The 27,215-nt window shown below is 39.1% G+C and overlaps 1 protein-coding gene across 2 annotated transcripts; it reads left to right on the plus strand.

The window, feature by feature from the left end:
- SLC40A1 (solute carrier family 40 member 1) lies at window positions 1–25,797 on the plus strand. Of its 2 annotated transcripts, XM_082658805.1 has the most exons (9): window positions 1–409; window positions 1,699–1,880; window positions 2,371–2,438; window positions 8,084–8,243; window positions 10,473–10,588; window positions 16,010–16,136; window positions 22,415–22,657; window positions 23,468–24,121; window positions 25,267–25,797. In XM_082658805.1, the coding sequence occupies exons 2-9, from the start codon at window positions 1,838–1,840 to the stop codon at window positions 25,578–25,580; spliced, it is 1,725 nt and encodes a 574-aa protein (XP_082514931.1). In that variant the 5' UTR covers window positions 1–409; window positions 1,699–1,837; the 3' UTR covers window positions 25,581–25,797. The 2 variants fall into 2 exon arrangements, with proteins under 2 accessions (XP_082514931.1, XP_082514930.1); XM_082658804.1 differs by lacking the exon at window positions 1–409 and having other exon boundaries at window positions 1,517–1,880.
- The last annotated feature ends 1,418 nt before the right edge of the window (window positions 25,798–27,215 follow it).

The following is a 27,215-nucleotide window of genomic DNA, read 5'->3' on the forward strand; positions in this document are numbered from 1 at the left end:
TGAGTGTGCCTTGGTTTACTTCTCAAGGACATGTGGCTACATGACCCTGTTCTCCAACTTCAGACAACAAACCAAACTTCTCCAGGAGAGAAGAGAAAGGACTTGAAAGTGTTTTGAAAGAAAGGAAAAAAAAAAAAGAAGGCTTGAAAAGGACAAAGGCAGTTAACAGCAGTACCTAAACTGTAAATCCCCTATCTCTGACCTCCAGACCACATCCCAACTGAATCCAGCTGCACCCCGCCCCTCGAACTCTGCGGCTCCTAATTGCCAGTCTAGATAACAGGGCATATATTCCCGTGTGTCTCCTTTCACTACTGGGTGTCAGTCCGGCCTGTGCTCAGGGTGTGGAATCTCGTTGGAGTTTCAATGTGTAGGATCCAGTCCCCCGGTTTTGAGGAGATTGAGAAGGGTAAGGTAACCAGGGGGCTATAGGGACTCCAGGGGTTCTGGCACAGAGGTGGTAGGGGTGGAGGTGGAAGAGTCAAGGAAGGTTCAAGTCTGGTGTTCTTCAGAGTCATTCACTGGCCCCTCCAGGAGGCCACCGAATGGCTTTATCTGGACAGGGACACAACTGGGATAACCGGTATTCCTGGTAACTGCCTGTGCTATACTAAGCCACTTGGGGGAGAGGTGGGGAAGGGACGCGTGGGTGCGGGCGAGGGCCAGAGGGCGCTGAGAGAGAACGAAGGTTGGTAAAGGAAACGCTTGGGCTGCTTCCTCCTGGTTGCATCTTCAGGAAGGATTTGGAGACCCTAGCTCTGGGCTAGAGCTGGGTGCCTGAGTCGCTGCGGGACTTAACCTTTCCAAGGCTCCGTTTACTCCTCTGAAGAGGGCTGTACTCTGATCTTTGCGCCCCTTCCTGCCCTTTGATTCTAGCTCTTTGAGGGAAGCCCCGCTATGCAGTCCTGGGAAGAAAAGACATTCTCTGCCGCAGGCGGGCCGGAATGGGAAGGCCAGGAAAGCGGCCACTGTGACACGGATTATATTTATTTAGATACCTATATTAAAAATGATTTTCGTTAACAAAACAAAAAAAAGGATGTTCCCCCACCCCCAAGCCTGGGCTGGTGCTTTGCACGACGACCGTTGGCGGCCGCCCTCTCCCCGACTGGCCAGGCAGCTGGTGCAAAGAAGCGCGGCTCGGCCCCGGCCTTGCCGCTCGCCTCTCCCCGCCGCCCCGCCGGCTGGGCGCGCGGTCCTGCCCTTCCCGGCCGCCCGACCTCCCCGATCTCTTCTCGCGGCCTCCCGGAGGGCGGAAAACCCGGCGAGCAGAGTTCGTCCGGCGACGGTCCCCGCAGGCTCGCGGGTTGCTCGCGGCCAGTCGGACCCTTGCGCCGCGGGCGGGCGGCGACTCCTGGCAAGGGCGTGGAGGGCGGCAGGGCCCCTGGCCTCGCGCTGCGAGGACGCCCAGATGGCCCTGAGAGGGAGGGGCGGCCCGAGCGGCGGCGGCCGGAGCTCCGCCCCAGGCCTCGTATAAGGGCCGGCCTGAGCCGGGCCCGCGGCGGCGGCGGCGGCGGTGGCGGCAGCACAAACAGGGCACCCGACGCAGCTCGGCCGGCCTGTTGAGCCTTCCCACCCGCTTCCATAAGGCTTTGCCTTTCCAACTTCAGCTACAGTGTTGGCTAAGTTTGGAAGGAAGACCAAAAGAAGACCCCCGGGCCGTTTTCCTTTTGTTTTTTTTGTGTTTTTTTGGTATAGTCGTCGTCGGAGGCTTTTTGCACAGAGCTGTTGTGTTTTCAACGGTGCTCTCTTCAGTTCCTTGCACTCCTCTTAACAAGCACCTCAGCAGGAGCGGTAGCCGTAGCAGCAGAAGAGCAAGCGGGGGGCGCCTGGTGTCATGACCAGGGCAAGAGAGCAAAACCGCCTGGGAAGATGCTGTGGTGAGTGGACCGAACGCATGTGGTAGAAACAGGTTGCGCAGTGGAGACCGGCACCTCCACGCAGGTTTTGGAGGAATGTGGCTCAGCTGTTAACCAGTGTGATTAGTAGCTCGTTCGACTCATATTTTGTTGGGGGTTAAGGAAGAAAGGCATTTCAAGGTATGGGGAAAGGGGCGTGCACACAGGCAAGGATGGAGAAGTAGACTGGGTAGTTTGGATTATCTTGTCAAAAATAAAATGGAGTTAAAGAATGTTGAAACAAGAGCTTTTTTCACTGTATGTGAAGTTATGCAGTTATTGACCAAGAGGTCGTGCTGAATTTTTCATCGACCCATCAATTTCTAGGTGACTTGATGAAATGTACATGGTTTGCCCCACAAAGTAGTTTTTAATAATTATGTTTAATAAGGACAAATGAGTAAGCATTCCAATCTCAGCTCACTCAAGTGACTAAATACGCTTTTTATCTGCCTACTGTGTGTCTTTGCAGGATCCTTAGCAAACTACCTGACCTCTGCAAAATTCCTTCTCTACCTTGGTCATTCTCTATCTACATGGGTAAGTGAAAATCTACAGTAATTCTTACAACATGCTTGCACAATTTCTTGTTGCCTCTCATTTGGGCCAGTTGTATTAAGCCATCTTGCAGTTTTGTCATGCAGCTAAAGAAATAAATCAACCAACATACATGCTCTAACAAAAAAGTTATTTTCACCAAAGATATTTTCCCATAGGTGTTAGTAAATGCTATTAATTATTGAGCTATCATACTTTATGTAGACTGGCAGCTATCCAAAAACAGGATTAACAAGGACAGGACTATTTGCATTGTTTGTAAATTGTATTTTGCATTACAAGGGTTAATAAATGGTAATATCTGCTACTAAGAATGGATGGATGTCTCACGGACCTTCTATTTTTTCACATTTTAAGATATTTCTCTGTTTTCTTCTTTTGTTAAAATTATAAGTTCCAGCCTACTGTGCTATGAAAATACAGTAGAATAGGGGAGTGACTGAGTTAGGCTAAAAATAGCATTCTAAGGTTAATTTAAGTATAATTGACCCCAAGAACAAATATCTGAGTGGTGTAAATTCTGGTCTTTTAAAATGTTATCTGTAGCTAGATATGTGTGGGACATCTCAGTCTATCTTAAAAACCATCATCCACCGAAAATCAGCAACTGACTCATAAGTCTCCCTCTGACTTCTTTCATGGTCTTGGAAGAGTCCCAGTGTTTCTGTGGGCTTGGATTCCTCCATCAACACTCCTCAACCCAAAAGAATAATCCCCAAGGGATGCTAGATGTGTATTTAATTAATGATGATTAGAATCTTTTAAATTAAACAATTGGTCTTACTGTTTAAAAGTAATAAACCTGTGTAAATTCTATTCATGCCTCATGTATGATATTTAATTTAAAAGAACTGTAAGTAAGGGGAAAGAATTTTGAGAGTAAATTTTGTGAATGTTATTTTCTTTTTAAACTGGAAACTTCTTTTGGATCGTTCTTAAGACATGAAAGCAAACTATTGTATGAGGAAATCTGTACCCATGCCCTTGGGAAATTATTAAGCTAAGTTATCAGCTCTTTAAGAAATAGTTCAAAGATGGCTTTTTTAGAAAGGCCAGCTTCTTTCTCCCCAGAGGCTTAGACAGGGATGACTCTGAAAATACATGTAAACAAGGTGGACTTGGCGTGAGTTTCATTTCCAATAACTGATGATTCTGAATAGAAATTGAGTGAAACTACCCCTAATTAATTTAAATCCAATTAAATTGTTCTTCCAATTTAATTCAGTAAGTATTAAGTATTTTAAAAAAGCCAGTAAGTGATGGAGATAGTATCTGAAATTCTCACCTTGTGGTCTGGACCTATCTCTTAGGGGAAGAAGGTGCCTAACTTCCAAACACTGATTAAGTTTAAGGTTTATGCGACCTTTCGTTATTAGGTTGGCAGGTCAGATTTGCCAAAGGAGTGGAACTGTGGTTGTTCCAGGAGGATCTTTTTTGTCATGAATGGAAAACACAAGAAAAGTGACAGATGCTTACTCCAGTCTTACAGTAAATTGAGCAAAAGGAGTTCTTGTGGGAAACTTGGATTAAAACAAAACAAAACAAAACACAGCAATTGTAGTCGTGTAAGTTGTAGTGGATTTTCACTTATTGTGGAGGAGTGTAAAAGAGGACTGCTCTCTAATTCAATCTTTTGAGTTTTGTCTCCTGTTTGACACTTTGCCTGATTTTATTACAACAAAAGATGTCTGCTTATTTATTATATATGTATATACATACACGTGCATGCCTATCTAGGCATTACCCTACTGACTCTGCCGAGTCATGGTTTCCTATACACTTGAGTATAGAGGTGTTAGGGTAGAAGGTTATATTGCATTAGGTTTGTGTGAGGTTGAATACTTTTTATTTCTGACTTCATTTCTTTCTGCCAGTGGATCAATATATTTTACTCTATACTACTGGAATACAAAGTATGGTAAGAAGTGGATCCTGTCATCAAGGAGCTTATAATATAATTCAGGTTGGGCTTTAAAAAAATATACCTAATTACAAAAGAATAACTAACAGTGTAAGGCAGTGAAAAAGGGTGGCCAGTTTTGATATCTTCTGCATTATGCTATGGACTGTCTCCATTTATACGCCATATGTCTGCATGGTGCCCGATCTTACTTCCTTGGGTTTCTCTCATAGGTCTTTAACTACTTCATGCAAAATGCCACCTTCCTGCCCCACCCTACTGCATTTTTCCTCATAGCATTTATACCACCTGACCTATTCTAGATTTGTTTTTGGTCTCTGTTCACTGGGATGCAAGCAGCATGAAAGCATGAATCTTGATTTTTGCGCACTGCTGAATTTCTAGTGCCTGCAGTATTGCTGAGTACATAGTAGCCTCTCAAAATGTATTCAGTGCATTAATGACTGTGATCATTCATTCACAGACATTCATTTGGCCTTTGGCTCTCAGTGCACTGGAGGTAGATGAACATGTAAACAAATCTTCAAAGTATGATGAGAGCTTGTGGGTGGGCAGGAAATGGATGTTAGGAAGGAACGGCTGGGTGGGCCTGAGATTGCACTTAGTCAACCTTTACAGAGAGTTTACCTGATTCTTGGGCTTTGTGAGTGTAGAGTCTGTTACTTCTTAAAGCCTAAACCCTTTGGAAATTGGGGCAAGTGGAGCAGTTTTTGTTTATTTGTTTTTTAATTAATTTATTTTATTTTTGGCTGCACTGGGTCTTTGTTGCTGTGCACGGGCTTTCTCTAGTTGCGGCGAGGGGGGGCTACTCTTTGTAGCGATGCTCAGGCTTCTCATTGCAGTGGCTTCTCTTGTTGCAGAACACAGGCTCTAGGTGCGCAGGCTTCAGTAGTTGTGGCACGTGGACTCAGTAGTAGTGGCTTGTGGGAACACAGGCTTAGTTGCTCTGTGGCATGTGGGATCTTCCCGGACCAGGACTCAAACCTCTGTCCCCTGCATTGGCAGTTGGATTCTTAACCACTGAGCCAGCAGGGAAGTCCCAAGTGGAGCAGTTTTATTCCTGTCCATCAAGGAGGAGGCATGCCGTACAGGGCATAAGCAAGAGAGAAAACTTTCATTTCGTAGCACTTGTTTCAAGTCCTGCTTTAAAGCGAAAAAATAAAACAACAAAGAAAGAAAGAAGCACCTACTGTATAGCACAGGGAACTATATTCAATATCCTGTGATAAACCATAATGGAAAAGAATATGGAAAAGAGCACATAACTGAATCACTTTGCTGTACACCAGAAACCAACACAACATTGTAAATCAATTATACTTCAATAAAAATAAATTTTTTTCAAAAAGGAAGAAGCAATAGTAGTGGGATAATATTTCTTATTCTTTATGTTAAGAAAGAGGAAATTCACTCAGGGAGGCAGCCTATCATTTGAGGCATTCATATGTTTTTGTCTTTTCAGAGGAATAGAGATTAGGATAAAGTACCTCCCCTCACCTCATGCCATTTTATTCTAATCAAATCTAAATTTGTTTCTCATGTTAAAGATTAAGAAAATAGCTTAATTTGTTATTCTTACTGACATGTTTTTTTTTTTTTTTTGCGGTACGCGGGCCTCACTGTTGTGGCCTCTCCCGTTGCGGAGCACAGGCTCCGGACGCGCAGGCTCAGCGGCCATGGCTCACGGGCCTAGCCGCTCTGTGGCATGTGGGATCTTCCCGGACCGGGGCACGAACCCTTGTCCCCTGCATCGGCAGGCGGACTGTCAACCACTGCGCCACCAGGGAAGCCCCAATTCTTATTGACATTTTTATCTTAATGTGTAAACTTGTCTTTTTATTGGTTACAAATTGTATGTGTATATATATTTTTAGTCATTTAGTACAAGGGTATTTGAAATGGAATTCCAACGTAAATGGAAAAGATTTCTATTTTCAAAGCAAACTTTCAAAAGCTGTCCCAGAAAGATGAAGTATGGTACTGATTAAGCGTCAGACTTCTTGAACATTCATGGAGCAAATCTAATGTAGCAGAACAATATAGTTCATAAATAAGTCTCATTCTGTACTCATTTACAGCCGGGATCCACTGCATATCCACTCCTTTGTTGATTCCACAGTTATTTGTTGTGTTTCTACTCTGGGCTGTGCACTGTGCTGAGGGTTGAGAGTGCAGAAGGTTCTAGAGCTCACATTCCAGACCATCGAGTGAGAATCAGTCTTTCAAGTATGGTATTTCCACTGGCTTCCAGTGTCTGTTTTAACGTTTACTTGGCCATGTTCACCCTCTCCCTCAAGGCCCTAATCTTATGTTAATTTTAAATTGTGGTTCTAAACAATGTTCATAATCCTCTACACCAAAGTTTCTGTACCTTGGCACTATTGACATCTTGGGTTGGATAATTTTTTGTTGTGGGGGACTGTAGATGCCAGTAGCAAATCTATCCTCGCAGATGGGACAACCCAAAATAGCGCCAGACATTGCTTAGTGATCCCTAGAGGGTAAAATCACCCCCCACTTGAGAAATACTGGTGTACATGAAGTTTATTGTAAATGATTGCTACAGAATATGCACATCAGTTTAACTTTGGATGCATAAGATTGTTGTCTTGCCTTTATTAAATGCTTAAAAGCATTTGCCATACTAGGATAATACTTTGCTCCTTACGCATTAAATTTGTCAGGAGGATGTTAAGAGACGTTGGAAGGAACTAGGAGTGTAGTACTTCTTCCAATCCATAAGGAGCCTAGCCTGGGAATTCAGTTTCCTGTAGTGATTTCTTAGGGATAGGTTATGATAGAACATTGTTGTCCTGTTTTAGGTTAACCTAACAAGTCAGGAATGGAGCCTAAAAGCTCATAACAAGGTCCATTATAGATTTCTTACACATTAATTTGCCTGACTCATTTAAAAGCTTCTGTTATTCCACATTTTGCAGCAATGAATTCCAAAATTCCCTGTATACTCTGGAGTGAAGAAATAGTTTTTTTCCCCTTTCAAAACTCGTCTGTGTTGAAAATAACTACTGCGTCGAAAATAACTAAATAACTACTTATGTATTGATTTCTAACATCTTCATTCATATGGTGCCAGAATTTGCGCATATTAACTTCATCTTTCTGATTGTTCTGCTGTTTTATGACTTTGAAATTTATTTATGAAAATAGAACATAGATTTTAGAATGTTAGAGATAAAAGAAACTTGAGAGGTCATATAGTCCATTCTTACCATTTTACAAATTGGGAAACTGGCTCTTTCTTGACATTCAAGGCATAACTGATATTTGTAAACTATACTTGTTTCATTCTGGTTCAATAGCAAACTCCTTTATGCCTTTCAAATCAGGATAGGTAAATCCCAGGCCTGGCTAGAAACCTGATACAAAAAGGAACAGGTTTTATCTCAAAAAAACCTCCTTGGGCTTGGAAACTGTATTTTTTTCTAGAATGATAGGGAGTACGTTTGTTTCATTAACATCATGCTTTTTTTGGGTTTACTTAGTATCTGGGCAAGAATATTTTCCATTGTGCCAGGACAAACAGTTTTAACACCTGACTACGTTCAATCCATAGAGGAATTGTTGACTTCGAGAATCTCATAATGTAGCCGGAAAGTGCCCTTTTGTTAAGGAAGCAACTTCTTGAGTATAATTGACTAGCAATGTACAACGTTTTATCAGAACCTTTTATCTTCTCTTATTCAAGGGGGATCGGATGTGGCACTTTGCAGTGTCTGTGTTTCTGGTAGAGCTCTATGGAAACAGCCTTCTCTTGACTGCAGTCTACGGGCTGGTGGTGGCAGGGTCTGTTCTGGTCCTAGGAGCCATCATTGGTGATTGGGTGGATAAGAATGCCAGACTTAAAGGTGAGTGGTGTTATAAAAGCCTTTGTGTTTGTGGGACTAGTGCCTGAGCTAGAGAGAAACCTCTGTGACTAACCCACTTTACGTCTGCAGCCGCCACCTGAGTGATGGGGTGCTCAGTGGCAGCACCTCTGCATGGAGGGTCCTGGGGCTCCTGCCCAAAGTTGGGATGCCAGGATACTGAGTTTATAGATTTTGTGGGGTATCTTTTTTGGCTGTTCGTAAATTACAAATGTTAATGATTAACACTGTGGCACTTTTCTGCGAACCATGTTAAACATTAAGAGTTTACCTAACTCTGGCATCCTTTAACCATGACTTGCACTGGAGTTCGTTTAATGTGACGTTCCTGGGACAGCTTTAACATCTATCCTCTGGGTTACTGTGTTTTATATAGGCAAGTATGTAGGGGAAGTGAAAACAATGGATTCAGAAAAGAATACCTGAGTCTGGATCACAGAGAGCTGAATTATACATTTTTGAAGAAAAAAGAAGAAGTGATAATATATTAACATTTATTCTAGAGCATTAATACTGAAATCATTAAGTATTGTATAGGAAAGAGAGAAAGTGAATGAACAGTTTAATTATTCAGAATATAAGGGCAATTTGTATATTAATTCAGGGCAAAATTTTCCTTAGTTCCTCAGTTGATAATGCTAAGACCTGGCCATGTCTATCCTAGACACTGGGGAGAGACTGAGGTATCTGTTTCTTTCAGTGCGGGATAACTGCCCCCGGATAGAGAGCAACTGGATTATCATATTCCAGGACTTGATGCTGTTAGTAAAATGGCCAAGATGGACATTTTTCTATTTTGAGAATCGATAGACCAAAACACATATAGAAAAAGGTTTTGTATCCTGGAAAAACAATTTCTACTTCTTTACATCATTTTACATAGGAACGTGGGAATGTTATACATAGAGACCTTTAACCTTATGACTGTTGAGCACTGAAATTGTAGTTTAGGATAGAATGTTGAGTTGGATGAAGAAGAGTGTGGTGGGATAGCAATCTTGCACTTATCCTATGTAATCAACTCATGGGACAACCTCCACGAAAATCTTCTTTGATGTCTCTAGGCTGAGTTAACCAGAGACTTTTTTTTCCTGCACTCCCATGAAGCTTTGTTAATACCTCTGCTATTGCACTTATGCTCTTATAATTATCCTTTCACATGTCTACCTTTCCTCTGGTCTGTGGGGTCCTGAAAGCCAAGAACCTCACTCAGTTGATATTTAATAGCCTTGTGCAATGAATGAGTGAGTTATATGTTGGGATTTTATTTCAAATTAATTTCAGAAAGCAGTTTGTTTTGTCTCAAGGCTTTGATATAATGTTCCAAGCCAGAATGAGCTTTACTGTCCTTAAAGGCAAGAGCTGTAATTATACCTTACATATACAACCCTCTGTATTTTTCAAAGTGCTTTCAAAGTATTTTATTTGAGCATCAAAATGACCCCGTAAAGTAAGGAAGGCAGGTATGTATTATATCCTCGCCTTATAGACACAGGCATAAGAGATATTAAGTATTCTTCCCTAGATCATCTTCCCTCGTGAGTGGCAGAGAAAAGACTACAAGGTGTCCTTACCTGGTATCCTAACCTGTCCTTACGCCAGCCCTTTATCTACATGGGTGCCTCAGTCTCAGGAAGTTGGCATTTTCTGTGAGAAAAGGTGTAGTTTAGAATTTCATAACAATGCAAATAACTTTAGTAAAAGGAACACACTGCTGCTTTGTTCTTGGCAATTTTTTATATGTCCTTCCTATTTATCCATACGATCTTACCAAGTTCAGCCTGCCTTCTAGGAGGTTATGGATTCCATGACCTCTTACTTAACCTCCTCCATAACCTCCTACATGTTCTTATTTTTGCCTAAGCTACAAAGCCCTGAAAGGTGGAGCTTGTTTATGTAGTTAATTAGTTCTGTTTATGACAGTAAACTTTAAAGTGAATAAACTGTGAAAATGAAAATGTGGTCATTATGAATGGCTTCAACTAACAGGAAAAATGAGGGGTAGTTCTTTATTCTGTCTGCAAGTTTTACTGGTCTGATGTGGTATGCTGGGCCCTACTGGAAATAGTTGAGGCAGAATTTACTTCAGGAATATTTTTATTTCTTATAGTAATTTGCATATGTATTAATACAGTAGAACAGTGATGTATGGATAAAAACATCTCCTTTGAGATGTTTTGGTGTATGAACTTTGTTTCTCTCTCTGTATAGTGGCCCAGACTTCACTGGTGATCCAGAATGTTTCGGTCATCCTGTGTGGAATCATCCTGATGATGGTTTTCTTACATAAAAAAGACCTTCTGACCATGTACCATGGATGGGTTCTTGTAAGTTCTCAACAAGATTCTTGATGGTAGAAAATTGAATGTCTGTTAGTGGTAAAAGATGAAAACTCTTTGAGGGAGTGTCTTTTCACAAATAGGGCCTGTTAATTTTTTTTTTAATAACTGTATATTTACAAATTTAAAGATACCAGAAATAAATGGAAGTCAGAGAAAAAAACAGCATGGAAATTAGAACATGTTCAGAATGGAAAGGTAATTTTTAAAATTTAAACATAGCATGTCAAAACCAGTAGGATACTTTTTTTTGTAATATTTGAAGATAATTTTATTAGTAGTATTACTAAAGAACAGTGATATTTTCAGTCTGTAGTCAAAGTATTTCCTTCCGCTTTGTTGAATGATTATTGTGTGTAAGTTGTATTAGATGCATTTGAATGATAGAAAAATGATTCAAGTGTGGATCCTGTAGGGAGATTAGATGTGACACATAATAACTATGATACATGGTAGCATGATTAAGTGCCTTCGAGAAAAATGGAGTTCTGGGTTGGCCATTTAGGTGGGCCTTGAAAATAGGATGTTATTCTCCCAAGATTTCATTATGAAATATTTCAAACATTCAGCAAAGTTAGAAGAATTCTCCACTGAACACCCATATACGTACCACTTAGTTTCTACTTCTGCCATTTTATTATACTTGCTTTATCATATATTTATCCATTGGCACATCCATCTTCCCATCAATCCCTCTTCGTTTTTAAAATTTATTTTTGGAATGATGGACTGGCATTCATAAAGGCATGAAAATAGGGGAAGCACAGTTTCTCTGAGTGATGGATGTATGCAACACACAGAGAAGGTTTGAAAAGTGTAGGAAGGAGAGTTTCTATTGTCAGACTGAACTTGGACTTTATATACATTATGAAAATAATATTGTGCTATAGACCAAGTTTTTCTATGAGTGTGTATGTTTGTTTTTGTAATATAAGAAATTATAAAAATAGTATTACATTTTTCATTTTTTAAATGCAATTTCTCAGAAACATGTTCATGTGTAAAATAGAGTATGGAATGCAGTGTAGAGACAATGTGCTGCATTTGATTTAAAACTGATATACAGAATTTGGTAATGCAGGGAACAGATTACATAATTGACTTAATGCGACTAGTAGACATTTATAAGATGTTTAGATTTTTGCTTGGTTTGTTCTTTTTTTTTTTTTTCTAACAGCAGGTTCTTATTAGTTATCCATTTTATACATATTAGTGTATACATGTCAATCCCAATCTCCCAATTCATCACACCACAACCACCAACCCCTGACGCCACCGCTTTCCCTCCTTGGTGTCCACGTTTGTTCTCTACATCTGTGTCTCAATTTCCGCCCTGCAAACCGGTTCATCTGTACCATTTTCTAGGTTCCACATATCTGTATTAATATATGATATTTGTTTTTCTCTTTCTGACTTACTTCACTCTGTATGACAGTCTCTAGATTCATCCATGTCTCTACAAATGACCCAATTTCATTCCTTTTTATGGCTAATATTCCATTGTATATATGTACCACATCTTCTTTAACCATTTATTTGTCGATGGGCATTTAAGTTGCTTCCATGACGTGGCTATTGTAAATAGTGCTGCAATGCACTATTTGATTTATGGTTTTCTCTGGGTATATGCCCAGTAGCGGGATTGCTGGGTCATATGGCAGTTCTGTTTTTAGTTTTCTAAGGAACCTCCATACTGCTCTCCAAAGTGGCTGTATCAATTTACATTCCCACCAACAGTGCAAGAGGGTTCCCTTTTCTCCACACCCTCTCCAGCATTTGTTGTTTGTAGATTTTCTGATGATGCCCATTCTAACTGGTGTGAGGTGATACCTCATTGTATTTTTTTTTCTGTACGCGGGGCTCTCACTGTTGTGGCCTCTCCCATTGCGGAGCACAGGCTCCGGACGCACAGGCTCAGTGACCATGGCTCACAGGCCCAGCTGCTCCACGGCAGTAGGATCTTCCTGGACCGGGGCACGACCCCGTGTCCCCTGCATTGGCAGGCGGACTCTCAACCACTGCGCCACCAGGGAAGCCCCTCATTGTAGTTTTGATTTGCATTTCTCTAATAATTAGTGATGTTGAGCAGCTTTTCATGTGCTTCTTGGCCATCTGTATGTCTTCTTTGGAGAAATGTCTATTTAGGTCTTCTGCCCATTTTTGGATTGGGTTGTTTGTTTCTTTAATATTAAGCTGCATGAGCTGTTTATATATTTTGGAGATTAATCCTTTGTCCATTTGCAAATATTTTCTCCCATTCTGAGGGTTGTCTTTTTGTGTTGTTTGTAGTTTCCTTTGCTTTGCAAAAGCTTGTAAGTTTCATTAGGTCCCATTTGTTTATTTTTGTTTTTATTTCCATTACTCTGGGAGGTGGATCAAAAAAGATGTTGCTGTGATTTATGTAAAAGAGTGTTCTTCCTAAGTTTTCCTCTAAGAGTTTTATAGTGTCTGGTCTTACATTTAGGTCTCTAATGCATTTTGAGTTTATTTTTGTGTATGGTGTTAGGGAGTGTTCTAATTTCATTCTTTTACATGTAGCTGTCCAGTTTTCCCAGCACCACTTATTGAAGAGACTGTCTTTTCTTCATTGTATATCCTTGCCTCCTAGTCATAGATTAGTTGACCATAGGTACATGGGTTTATCTCTGGGCTTTCTATCTTGTTCCATTGATCTATATTTCTGTTTTTGTGCCAGTACCATATTGTCTTGATTACTGTAGCTTTGTAGTATAGTCTGAAGTCAGGGAATCTGATTCCTCCAGCTCCATTTTTTTCCCTCAAGACCACTTTGGCTATTTGGGGTCTTTTGTGTCTCCATACAAATTTTAAGATTTTTTTGTTCTGGTTCTGTAAAAAATGCCACTGGTAATTTGATAGGGATTGCATTGAATCTGTAGATTGCTTTGGGTAGTGTAGTCATTTTCACAGTATTGATTCTTCCAATCCAAGAACGTGGACTATCTCTCCATCTGTTGGTATCATCTTTAATTTCTTTCATCAGTGTCTTATAGGTTTCTGCATACAGGTCTTTTGTCTCCCTAGGTAGGTTTGTTCCTAGGTATTTTATTCTTTTTGTTGCAATGGTAAATGGGAGTGTTTCCTTAATTTTCCTCTCAGATTTTTCATCATTAGTGTATAGGAATGCAAGAGATTTCTGCACATTAATTTTGTATCCTGCAACTTTACCAAATTCATTGATTAGCTCTAGAAGTTTTCTATTAGCATCTTTAGGATTCTCTATGTATAGTATCATGTCATCTGCAAACAGTGACAGTTTTACTTCTTTTCCAATTTGTATTCCTTTTATTTCCTTTTCTTCTCTTATTGCCGTGACTAGGACTTTCAAAACTATGTTGAATAATAGTGGTGAGGGTGGACATCCTTGTCTTGTTCCTGTTCTTAGAGGAAATGCTTTCAGTTTTTCACCATTGAGATTCATGTTTGCTGTGGGTTTGTCGTATATGGCCTTTGTTATGTTGAGGTAGGTTCCCTCTATGCCCACTTTCTGGAGAGTTTTTATCATAAATGGGTGTTGAATTTTGTCAAAAGCTTTTTCTGCATCTATTGAGATGTTCATATGGTTTTTCTTCTTCAATTTGTTAATATGGTGTATCACATTGATTGATTTGCATATATTGAAGAATCCTTGCATCCCTGGGATAAATCCTACTTGATCATGGTGTATGATCCTTTTATTGTGTTGTTGGATTCTGTTTGTTAGTATTTTGTTGAGGAGTTTTGAATCTATATTCATCAGTGATATTGGTCTGTAATTTTCTTTTTTTGTAGTATCTTTGTCTGGTTTTGGTATCAGGGTGATGGTGGCCTCAAAGAATGAGTTTGGGAGTGTTCCTTCCTCGGCAATGTTTTGGAAGAGTTTGAGAAGGATAGGTGTTAGCTCGTCTCTAAATGTTTGATAGAATTCACCTGTGAAGCCATCTGGTCCTGGATTTTGTTTGTTAGAAGATTTTTATTCACAGTTTCAATTTCATTACTTGTGATTGGTCTGTTCATATTTTCTATTTCTTCCTGGTTCAGTCTTGGAAGTTTATACCTTTCTAAGAATTAGGGCCTGTTAATTTTTATCTCTGTGTCTATTTTAATATCCCCTACCATTTTTGTCTTGTTTTGTCTTTTGGCCCTTAACAGGCTTTCATTAAGTATTGTTTGAATTTAAATTTCATTCTATTGGTTGTTTTCGTGTTTGTTTTGTTTTATTTTTTTATTTATTTTTGGCTGCATTGGGTCTTTGTTGCTGTGTACGGGCTTTCTCTAGTTGCGGAGAGCGGGGGCTACTCTTTGTTGTGGTGCATGGGCTTCTCATTGCGGTGGCTTCTCTTGTTGTGGAGTACAGGCTCTAGAGCGCAGGCTCAGTAGTTGTGGCGCATGGGCTTAGTTGCTCTGCGGCATGTGGGATCTTTCCGGACTAGAGCTTGAACCCATGTCCCCTGCATTGGCAGGCAGTTTCTTAACCACTGAACCACCAGGAAAGCCCCTTCCTGTTTGTTTTTTAATGGCATTTCTAAGAGTTTATTACATAAATCAGTTGCTAGTTTTAAGCTCAGTAGTATTGGGAAGCCCCTTCCTGTTTGTTTTTTAATGGCAGTTCTAAGAGTTTATTACATAAATCAGTTGCTAGTTTTAAGCTCAGTAGTATTAACCTGTAATTTTTTCACACCATTTAAGAAATGGTATATATATATATGTATATAAATCAGTCATGATTGTGTTCTCCTAATAATAAGTGGTATTTCTGTTTGAGGACGTGGACTAGATAACTTCCCACACTCTGATTTCATGATAGCTTGATGGAAAAGAAGAGAGAGATGGGTGTAGTGGAAAGCAGTGAATTTGATGTTCCTATTTAATCTGCTTAGGTATATTTGGATTGATATTGTACAGTTTCAAAGCCAGGTAGGACAAGAAATATTCTAGTGTATTGCCTTCATTTTGTTGATGAAAAAAGTAAGACAAAGTGATGATAGCTGATTGCCCATTGTCATGCAACTGGAAAGTGTCAGAACTCTGATTTAAATTCAAGTCTTCTCACTTCCCCGTCACTGTTTTTTCCAAAGGACATATTTGTGGGGAAAATTAAAAACCACCCCTATGTTAACACTTTATGATAACTATGTGACATAAATGTGCATATGACTATTAAAATTTTTTGTATTATGCGTACCACACATGATACAGATTAGAAAGACATTATGCCCTTTAACTTGACAACTGGTGTTTATTGTTTCATGTGTACAAAGTAGAATGATTTCTTATGATTTTATGAAATGAAATTAAAATAAAAATTTTATTATTATGTTACCAAAGACCATTTTAAACTATATTGTACAGTGAGGTAGGTACAGTATGGTAAAACTGACATTTTAATAATTTTTTCCTGTAATTCCTTAGACTTCATGCTATATCCTGATCATCACTATTGCAAATATTGCAAACCTGGCCAGTACTGCTACTGCAATCACAATCCAAAGGGATTGGATTGTTGTTGTTGCAGGAAACGACAGAAGCAAACTAGCAGGTAATTTGCTTTTCTCTTTCTACCAAATGGGTTTTATCAGGATTCACTTTAAATCAGTGGTAGTAAATGAAGCTTAAGCCTTTTTCTCCGAGTACTTTTTAAGAATAATAAATTGAAGTCATAGTCTTTTTCTTACAACATTATCTGTCTCAGTGCAAAGATTTACCTCACTGTTATGAAGCTAATTTATAGGATAGTGACCTTCTCTTTTATTCTATGCAAACCTGAAATAGAAGAACATTTCTTTTGAGCTCTTTCTTTGAAATTCTGTTAACTGTTTCTAAATGTTTTCTTAATACTTAGAACAGTGAAAATCTGACTTGTGATTTTAACAGTCATACTGTGGATATTATTACCCGTACTTACTGGTTATACTATGGATATTGTGTTTATCCAAACAAATGGAAACAACTTAATTCTAGGAGAGACTCTAGAATTGAATTCCTTCAACTTTAAAGCCATAATTGGTAACTTTTATTACATTATGTGTGGTGTTATGTAACTGCTATTATGAATACTAAAGAAATACAGGATAGAACATGGGTTTTTAAAAAGCTTGCATCTTAGTTGTCCATTGGAAACATATACAAGAGGAGCAAAGAAAGTCTGAAGAGTGCTTACAAAGCAACACGTCAATTACCTCAAGATTACTTGGGCTCAGAATGACCTACCTCACTCGATATTCCCCACCTGCCCCCCAGTACAGCACCCAGACACAACTTGGATTGAAATTACACAGAGTAAAGGAGGAAGGCTACACCTATCTACCGATCAGGTCAGCTGAGTCAACTCTGCTGGTCATTGAGATAATGGGTATCACAAACACATTTCCCAACCATCCTGACTGACAAGGAAACCATTCCTGATGACTTCAGTGGCTTATCAGGACACAGAGGCAAGATTGAGTACGGGGGTCAGCAAGCAACTTTGTTTGACTAGACACGTGGTTTCAAAAAAAAAAAAAATGGTAGAAAGGAGGTTGAGAGAAAGGGTACAAAATCTGTAGAAGGTCTAAATGAAGAAAATGAAGGATTTGCTTAAAAGTCATCACTTTGTGGTAGCAGTAATAATACTGCTCCAGATAGAAATACCACAGTGATTTTAGAGGATGGTGAGTGTGGAAGATGAATTTATTAACACATGTGAGTCTGGATTGCAGGAAATTCTCTCTGGAGCTAAAGTAGTGATTCTCACTGATTTTTCTTCCTGTGATCATTTACTAATAGGAAATAATTCCATCTCTCTTTTTTGTCACGTGGAATTAAAAGATAAGACTTTGTCCTTTTTTTTTTTTTTTGGTGTTTTTTCCCTGTTATTTACTTTCTCTTTTAGTGTGCAATTTTACAGATGTAATACATGTCCATGTTTTAAAATTCAAAGGGCACAAAAAAGATATATTTTGAAAACAGATCACATATATATCTGTTGAAATGTATTTGGGGAAAAAAGTGGCTTTTAAGATGATTTTCTTTCTCACATAACTTTCTGGGATCTTTCTGACTACAAAGTGATATTCCAGAAAAATAACAAAAATATGACTGGCCATTTCTCAGCTGTCCTTCTTTATTTGAGGAATTATTGCAGAGTGGAAAAATCCAGGCTAACCAGTCTATTTTCTAACCTTCTGGAGTTTCTCAAATTTAAGAAAGGAAGTAAGCTGCCTGTTGAACTCTTGTCCACTGCGAATTAGCTTAGGAAGCGGTGCTGTTTCAAATCCAACCCCTAGAACGGGTCAGTAGCCTAATGAAGGAAAACCTCCATGTTGTTTTTCCTCAGGTTTTGACCTCCATGTTTGTTTTAAAATTAATTAAAAACCATGCTTCAAAACAGGAAACAGAAACTTCTTCCATCCCGAGGGTCAGCAAGGCTCTAACCATGGGTTTTTGGTACCATTCCTGTTAGAAGGCAGAGTTACAGAACAGAAAAAAAGGAGGAGGGTAAAGGAAAAGTAGAAGAGAAATTTTTGAGGTTGCCAGCAAAGACTGTTAGAAACCAAGCAGGAGACGGGGCAGGGTGTGCGTTGTGAGGTGTGTGTGTGTGTGGGGGGGGGGGTGATGGGGGAGGGGTGTGCCCATAAAGAGGGAAGGTTGTGAGCTGGATGCTAATTGCTCCCATTTCCTCATCCCAATGTTTCTTGATTTCAGAGTAGTTTTTAAAATTGGAAGTTGTATCACCGAGGGTAAAGAACAAGAGAAATTTTCCCTGGAAGGTTGAAAAGTTTTATAACTCCAGTAGCATCAGGTCAAAATATAGCTGTTACCATCTAATTTAGACAGCTCCAGGAAAGATGCTCATTTCCCACATGAATACTGTTAATTAATCTGTTAACTAATTTGTCTAGGTACTTGATTTAGTGTTTTATTAAAACATTCTTTGGAGCCATGACCCTTAACCTGTCAAACCTTTCTGAAACTCATTTCCTTTGCCTGAGTTTTTATTCCATCTGTTGTTTTATTTTCTTCTTCATTTCCTTTGTTAATCACTTTTTATTAATAGCTTCTGAGGATTTTCTTGTCCACCATTCTAATGAAACATCTACTGGTTGGCTTGATCAAGTACGACAGATAACTTTCTTGTTTGAACTCTATTGACTGAAAATTGATTTCATATTTGAGGTAGACAAACCTGCTAGCTACTATTTGCTCAGCAAATCTGTTTTTTATTATTATTCTATGAGATGTAATATACCTTTTATAATAGTAAGTAGTTACTGAATGTCATGCTCTGTGCCACAGCTGTAGCTGAAAACAGTTAAATTGGAATTAAATGAGCACAGATTTGTGTGTTTGCGTAAGAATAAATACAAACCTGCAAAAAGAATATGTTTACACATTGAGAGGACCATTTCTTCTCTAGGCTGGTAACAGTAAAATGATTGGGTCTTTTTCAAAATTATTATTTCATTCATTCTGCTTCAGAAAAATAAAATCTGTTTTCTGACACTACATTACATCTAAACATTATTAGCTTCCTGAGATAGAAATTTCTAAATGCTAAATAAAAGATAGAAATTTGTGGCATTAGGAAGCTTCATGAGCACTTGAAAATGGAGGTAGTGAAAGATTAACAAATCATTTTAACTAAATTTTGTTTTTGTTCTGGGGCCTTCAGATCCAAGAGTATATTTTCATTAGTACTTGATTTTTGGATTCAGATTATTGAGTTATTTGGATCAATTCTACACTTCCCTGTTAGGAACTTATTAGTAGGGGCAGATGGAAGTTAATGAGGCCATGGCAAAAAATGGCTGTGTGTAAGATCAATGAAAACCGCCTTTGCCTCTCAAGCGAAAGGTGAAATATGTCAAAGTTCTCCTGTTATCATATAAGCATTCTGCACACATAGGACTAATTGGAAGGCAGTTGAGGACCAGGAAGAACTAGAGAAAGAATAATGGCAGTTTTCTATTAATGTACTTATTAGTCACATACTGCTTTTCCCTTAAAGCACCCCACATGATTGATGAGGACTTGTCTCAATAATTTTCACTCTACTCCGTGAGATAGAGAATGAGAAAGTAGGTTATTTTCTTGACTTCCTCTCCTTTATTCATCTTGTCCTCTACTCTGACTCAGCTACATTCCCATGGTCATACCCTAGACCTTGGTATCACCACTAAACCCTCCCTTTTCATAATCTCAATCTCCAGCATCCAAGACTTGAACTATACCTCCTGTCTTTCCAGCTCACTCCTCCTGGTACCCCAGCCATGCTCCAACCTGGTTGGCACCTACAAGCCATTAATTCCATGACCTTTTTACTGCTCATGACCTTTCTTGTCTCTCCTCCTTACCCAGCTTAAATTCCAAGGTCAGTTGTTCCACCCATTTGAATGCCTCCTAGTGTATACCCTCAGCTCACTTGGCCTCCTCTCCTTTTGTCACTTTCCTTTCATAAGACCCTGCTTAAATCCAGCTCTCCACAGTAGCACATGGCTGGTAAAAAACGTACAACTTTGCTGTCTCTTAAAGCTCATGACCATTGGGTTCAAGTTGGCCCTGTCATGCTGCCAGATGATCATACTATTTTCTTTGGTCCCTTCCTTCTCCCACTTTCCTAAAGCACTATTTCTCACTTTCTCCTTTCTCCTCATACATTCAGTACCTCCTCTCCCATCCTCACTTTCACTGATGACGTTGCTTTGTATTCTACTGAGAAAATGGAAAAATAAGGAGAGAACTTTCGTGTGCTCCCACCTTCACATCACTCTTCCTACTTGTACCTGAGACCGTTTACGTGACCTACACTGTTGAATTGCTTGCGTTCCTAAGAACAGCTCTGCCACTTGTGCAGTAGATTCAGATTCCATCCCTTCTCATCTACTGTATCATTTGCATCAGCATATAAACATGCTATAACTTTTCTCATCTTAAAAATCCCTGTCTTTACCCCTCTGTCACCCCATTTCTTTGTCCTTCTTTTGAACAAAACTTAACAAAAAGAAATATCTTTGCTCACTCTTTCCAATTTCTTTCCTTGGTCAGGGCCTTGCTTTCCATAATGCCAGGGGGGCAACATTCACATTGTGAATCCAGGGGGTGCCACTCACTTAAAATATAATAGAAATGGTGTCCCCTGGAGTTGGCACCAATCTCTTAAACCAACTTCAATCAGGCATTTGCCCTTACTGCTCCACCAGAACTATTCTTTTTGAGGTCCTCAGTACCTTCCATGTGACCTATCTAGAGCTGATTGTCAGTGCTCCTGACAGGAGTAAGTTGACTTACCAGCGTCACTTACCAGTTGATTATTCCCCTCTCTTTGAAACATTCTTACCTCTTGGCTTCTAGGACACCCTGCTCTCCTGTTTTTTCTCCTCTTTTGCTGATTCCTCCTCATCTTCGTGACCTCTGAACATTGGCATGCCCAGGACTCAGTCCTCAGACCTTGTCTCTTCTCATCTACCCTCACTCCCCTGGTGATCTCATCCGGTGTCATTGCTTCAAAACTCAAGCTGCCGATGACTCCCAAATCTGGCACATGCTTCTTCCCTAGACCCCAGACCTATATGACTAACTGTCTGCTTGACGGGGCCTCTAGAGATGTATCAACATCTCTAGAACCAGATGCTTATTCTTTTGTCCAAAACCTGATTCTTCTGAAGTCTTGTCTTTCTCAGTAAGTGGAAACTCTGTCCTTCCAATAGTTGCTCAGGGTAAAAACTTTAATACTTCTCTTTCTGTCACATAGCATACCTAATCTGTTTTCAAGGCTTCTTGATTCTGCTTTAAAGTACATCCAGTATCTACTTCTCCACTTCCATTGCTACTGTCCTGCTCCATGCCACGTCATCTCCCGCCTGTCTCCCTGCCTCTGTGTTTGTCTACACCCCCCCCCACACACACACACTTACTTTACACTGTTTTCTCATCACAGCAGCCAAAATAAACCTTTAAAAATATGTCCCGTGATACCACCTCTCTGTACCTTAACTTCCAAAGGCTTCCTGAGTCATTCAGTGTAAAAACTGAAGTTTGAGTAATAGACTAAGACCTTACATGATTGGGCCAATCTTCTCTCCTCTCTAACCGCATCTCTTCCTATCCTCTCCCTTCCTCACTCTGCTCCAGCCCTGCTGGCCTCCTCGCTGTTCCTCTGGGCAAACTCCTCCTGCCCCAGGACTTTTGCACTTCCCTTGGTCTGGAATCGTCTTTTCCCTGATATCCGGATGACTCACTCTTTTGCCTCCTGCTGCTTCACGCCTCTGCTGTGATGCTCTCTTTTTTTCAGTGAGTTCTTCCCTGACCTTGCCATATATAAAACTGAAATTTCCCCCTTCCCCTGAGCACTCTCTCTGCCCTTTTTTTCTGCTTTATTTTTCACTACAATATTTCATGAACATCTGACATGCTCTGTATTTACATGCTTGTTGATTTATTATTTTTGTTTTCCCTTGGGAGTGTAAACTTCATGAAGACAGGGAAGGATATTCTTCATTTTTTGCTATGGTGCCGGAATGGTGCCTAGCTCATAATAGGCATTTAATAAATGCTTGTTGAAATAAATGAATGTAGAGTTACTATCGAATTCATTTCTTAAAAGCTGATGTCAGGCGCATTTATATAATCCCAAGGGAATCACGATTTTTGAGGCAAATTTAATATGACTTGATCCAAACAACAAATGATTTTCTAACAAAATCGTTTGCTTGCAGAATGCTTTTAGAAGTTTACATCTTAGGAGTCTATACTCTTAGTTTATGAGTTGTACTATGTAAGTGGGCAGTCTCTCTCTGATAGATTTGCACACTTATCTGCCTCTTTCGCCTACCTCTGTAGATATGAATGCTACAATACGAAGGATTGACCAGTTAACCAACATCTTGGCCCCCATGGCTGTAGGCCAGATTATGACATTTGGCTCCCCAGTCATTGGCTGTGGTTTCATTTCGGGATGGAATTTGGTATCCATGTGTGTGGAGTACTTTCTGCTCTGGAAAGTTTATCAGAAAACCCCTGCTCTAGCTGTGAAAGCTGCTCCTAAAGAGGAAACTGAGTTGAAACAGCTGAATGTATACAAAGGTAAACTCAACAAAATGTTTAATCCCTTTATTCTTATTTTCAGACCTTAAACATTGGTTAAGGCCGAAATAATTTTGAATTTATATCACGTTTAGTTGCCACTGAAGGCCTGCATGAGGTTAAATATATCAATGTGGTAGTAAGTCAGAACCCAGGCTCTTGACGGTCCGAGGAGCAACTCTGGGTTGAACCTCAAGGAGTTGGAATGGGACCCCTGACCCTTTTCCTTAACAGGAACAGCAGACACAGAGGGGCAATTCATTGAGGGAGGGCTGGGCAAAATTGAGCCATAGGAATGGGAAGAACAGTGGGAGAAAGAGAACAAGAGAATTCCTAGGCGTCTATAAAGAAGGGAGTTAACACGCCATTTGTAAGACAGTGGAAGGGAGTGAGGACATGAGGTGGGCATTTTTCAAGAAGAGAAGAGGAAGTTGGTCTTCTGAACAAATGTAATCTTAAAATGGTCCCAGAAAATAAGATTCTGTGTTTCCCCAGACAATTATTATATGTTATCTGGTCTGTTTTCCTGCTGTTTACTTTGGTGGGATTATAATTTCTGAGAGAGAGGGGAAGAGAGGAGGGGAGAAGTATCAATAGTATTTTGTTTCTTTAACACAAATACTTGGAGATTGTTCCTCAGCTGGAATTCTTAGATGAGTAAAAGAAAATACATTTTATATTGTAGTAGCCAAGGGTATCCAAGGGTGATACCCTCCACGGGTGAGGGAGAGGGGAGAAGAAAAAATACTAAGATAGTTGGCTTTTTCCCCCATGTCCCCTCCCTCAAATAATAATGTCTTTTATTAACAGAAACTGAGCCAAAATCCCTGGAAGGAACTCATCTAATGGGTGAGAAAGACCCTGACATCCATGAACTTGAACATGAGCAAGAGCTAAGTTGTGCCTCCCAGATGGCTGAGCCCTTCCGCACCTTCCGAGATGGATGGGTCTCCTATTACAACCAGCCGGTGTTCCTGGCAGGCATGGGTCTTGCTTTCCTCTATATGACTGTCCTGGGCTTTGATTGCATCACTACAGGGTACGCCTACACTCAGGGGCTGAGCGGGTCCATCCTCAGTATTTTGATGGGAGCGTCAGCCGTAACTGGAATAATGGGAACTGTGGCTTTTACATGGCTACGTCACAGATATGGCCTGGTTCGGACTGGTCTGATCTCAGGATTTGCACAGCTTTCCTGTTTGATCTTGTGTGTGATCTCCGTGTTCATGCCTGGAAGCCCCTTGGACTTGTCTGTTTCTCCTTTTGAAGATATCCGTTCTAGGTTCATTCAAACAGAACCACTTTCAATTACACCTACAAAAATATCTGAAATCATCTCTACAACTGATATGCACATGTCAAACGGATCTGATCCTGCTAACATTGTCCCAGAGATGAGTCCTAAATCTGTGCCTATAATCTCTGTCAGTCTGCTGTTCGCAGGCGTCATTGCTGCTAGAATCGGTAAGAAATCTCTTTTTGTATATTAATGAACTAAAGTGTCTTTTTGCAGTGTGGTTTCAGATAATTCAACAGTAAGTGGTCTAAAATATTCCCTGAATGTTAATTTAAGCAAGATCCACTATTTATCCTTATGTATAATCCAGTCACTTATTATGAAATTTTTATTTTATAGTTAAAAAAATCTATATTTGTGTGTGTGTATACCTTCTTAAAACATGGTTAGGCCTTGAAAATTTTTACTAAATGGATATCTTACTCCTCTAATGTAGTTTACTTAATTTTTCAAAAGATATTATCAATAATAATTATACTTTTAGTAATTTAGAGTCTTTATGTTGCTATAACTTTACCAAAAGGACTGTAATTTAACAAATATGTCAGTGGGACAAGGTAAAAAAAAAGGGGTTGGGGTTTAAATTAAAAAAAAAATAAGACAGTAGTTAGGGGAAAAAAAAATCCTTCAAAGGTCTTCTCTAGCTGACATTTGTTTATTGTGTACTTTGCCGAACAAATGGATTTTATAGCTCTGGAAGGAAACATAATGTAAAGACCTCTTACAAAGTAAAATTTAAGGAATCATTAATAGAGTACTGATGAATTATCTCTGCCTGAAATCGTTCTTGAAATGAAACCATATTTATCCTGTGATACAAAGCAGTTCATTAATTTATCAAAGACATTAATATTTAAGCAAGACAGCTTTATTGTAGGGGCTTTAGAACCCAAACAGTAAATGTATTAATGGTTTAAAGTTTCCTTACACTTCAACGATAACAATAGATTAGGTCTACTCATTTTAAACTTTAAAAATACTAGTAATTTTAATAGGATTTATTATGTCTCTGATTTCAGAGTTTTGCTTTCACAGTATGAATAATCACAGAAAAACAGAATTAAGAAGTTTGTATTTTAGACTTATTTTTGTCTTGTGGCTGTAAAAACAATTTCTTGAAACAATTTAACTCAGTGTTTATTAATGAAAAATAATTCTCTAAGGCTAGGCTATGATAAATATACATATGGTGACTTGAAGGTAATAGGGTTAAGTATGTATTTTGCACATGTCAACAGATTTTTAATCTGTAAATCTGAAATGTACAGCTATAAGTTAAAATTAAGTCTCTAAAAACTATCTTTTATTATAGGTCTTTGGTCCTTTGATTTAAGTGTGACACAGTTGCTGCAAGAAAATGTAGTCGAATCTGAGAGAGGCATTATAAATGGTGTACAGAACTCCATGAACTATCTTCTTGATCTTCTGCATTTCATCATGGTCATCCTGGCTCCAAATCCTGAAGCTTTTGGCTTGCTCGTATTGATTTCAGTCTCTTTTGTGGCAATGGGCCACATCATGTATTTCCGATTTGCCCAGAAAAGTCTGGGCTCCCAACTTTTTGTCTGTGGTCATAGTGATAAAGAAGTTACAGATGCAAATCAAACTAATACATCGGATGTGTAAGACAGTTTAACTGTTGCTATCCCTGTTACTAGGTTACGTAGAGCACATGTGCCTATTTTGTACTTCAGAATTCCAATAAATGGCTCGGTGTCTCTCTCTGGTTTTACCACAGCTATACCTTGAGGGCTAAAAGCTAGTTAGGAAACTTGAGCCAGCAGAAATGAGCTGGTTAATTTCCCTTATATTTAAGGGTGGAAAAAAAATAGAGAAAGGAAAACTCAGTTTAAATATGGAGACTAAAATAGTAACACTGATTTTCCCTATTTCTCATGAGTAGGTAAAATTTTATATAAAAGAGTGATTAGTCATGTGAATTAAGTTATTCTTTGGCAGATTTTTATTATCTGTACTAGAATTCAGGTATGTCAGTTTTCCCTAACACTCTTGTTCAAGTCTAGCTAATTTACTTTTTTAAAAAATCTTATTCTCAGTTATATTATAAAAACAAATTATCTTCCAAGTTTGAAGATTAAAATTTGATAACCAGTATTATCCTTATTGATCCGATTGATGTTAAGGGATTTACCTCTATGTGGAAAAATGAAATACTTAACTAGAATTCTCTAATAGGGTTTATGGTTTAACTTTAGAGACCACCTTTGTATTTTTCTTATCAGCTAGGGCAAAATATTGTATTAAGCATATGTAACACTTCATAAAATGGCTATTGTGTAAGCTGAAGATAGAAGCAAAGCTGTAGAGTAGATTTATAACACAGTGAATGCATGAGGACTTCAAACATGCCAGTGGTTCGGCCATAGAAACTAGAAGTTAAAAGTCACACGAAGGGCAAGTTCTGGATTTAACTCACGTTGCTATCCTTAATGATCTCTGTCGTGGAATATGAGGGAATTAGCCTTCAGCCTGGCAAGTTAAATGTAGAAAGCAAGCCCAAACTTGGAAAGGTTTTGTTTTATAAATCATTTGATTTACTTTTAACATGCTTGGTAGAGCATTTTTACTTTTACTCTTTTGTACCCAGGAGTTATTTTTACCTAGTTGTAGAGCAAGACTGTTCATAAATGTATCCCTTTCAAACATCTTTGAGAAAAATGGAGGAAAAAAAACCCTTTTGTATATATATTTTACAAGTAAAAACTGTTTTACAAGTCATTTTGCAACATGCCAGTACCAGTGGGGTACTTTGCCTTAACTGTTCATGCACTTTCATGGAGACTGCAATATGTTGCTCTGAGCACTTTCTTTATCCTTGAGGTTTAATCTTTTTCTCCTTTCTATAGTATGACATAATGATTTGCTATGTTGTAAAATCTTTGTAAAATATTTCTGTATAAAAACATTTTAAAAAATCTTGATTTCTTTTTCCTTAATTGCATTCCCCATTTGTTTAATATGGCTTTTGTTACAGAGCATCTGTTTTGGGTAACATCTGTTTCTCTCTAAAGGCCTACGGTTTCATAATAATTCACAGTTTTAGATTTGTCTCCTTGCTTATATGTCTAGTTTATGGTGGCTTGGATAAAAGTATAGTAAACACGAGGCCCAGGACTCATTCTTTGACTTTGAAGAGGTCACTTTAAGCTCTCTTGAGTTGTTTTCTCTTCTGTAAATAGGAGATGATATTATAAAACCAACCCTACCTACCTCCCAACTTCCCTGATTGAGTCAAGTGAG

This window comes from Grampus griseus (assembly GCF_964374135.1).
Source record: "Grampus griseus genome assembly, chromosome: 7".
NCBI lineage: Eukaryota > Metazoa > Chordata > Mammalia > Artiodactyla > Delphinidae > Grampus > Grampus griseus.

What these genes read in the sequence shown, in the direction of transcription:
- SLC40A1 (XM_082658805.1), top strand. Translation starts at nt 1,838, where the DNA reads ATGACCAGGGCAAGAGAGCAAAACCGCCTGGGAAGATGCTGTG. An exon ending in GTCATTCTCTATCTACATGG is followed by an intron (nt 2,439 to 8,083) that starts GTAAGTGAAAAT and finishes CTCTTATTCAAG; the next exon opens with GGGGATCGGATGTGGCACTT. An exon ending in CGTCATTGCTGCTAGAATCG is followed by an intron (nt 24,122 to 25,266) that starts GTAAGAAATCTC and finishes CTTTTATTATAG; the next exon opens with GTCTTTGGTCCTTTGATTTA.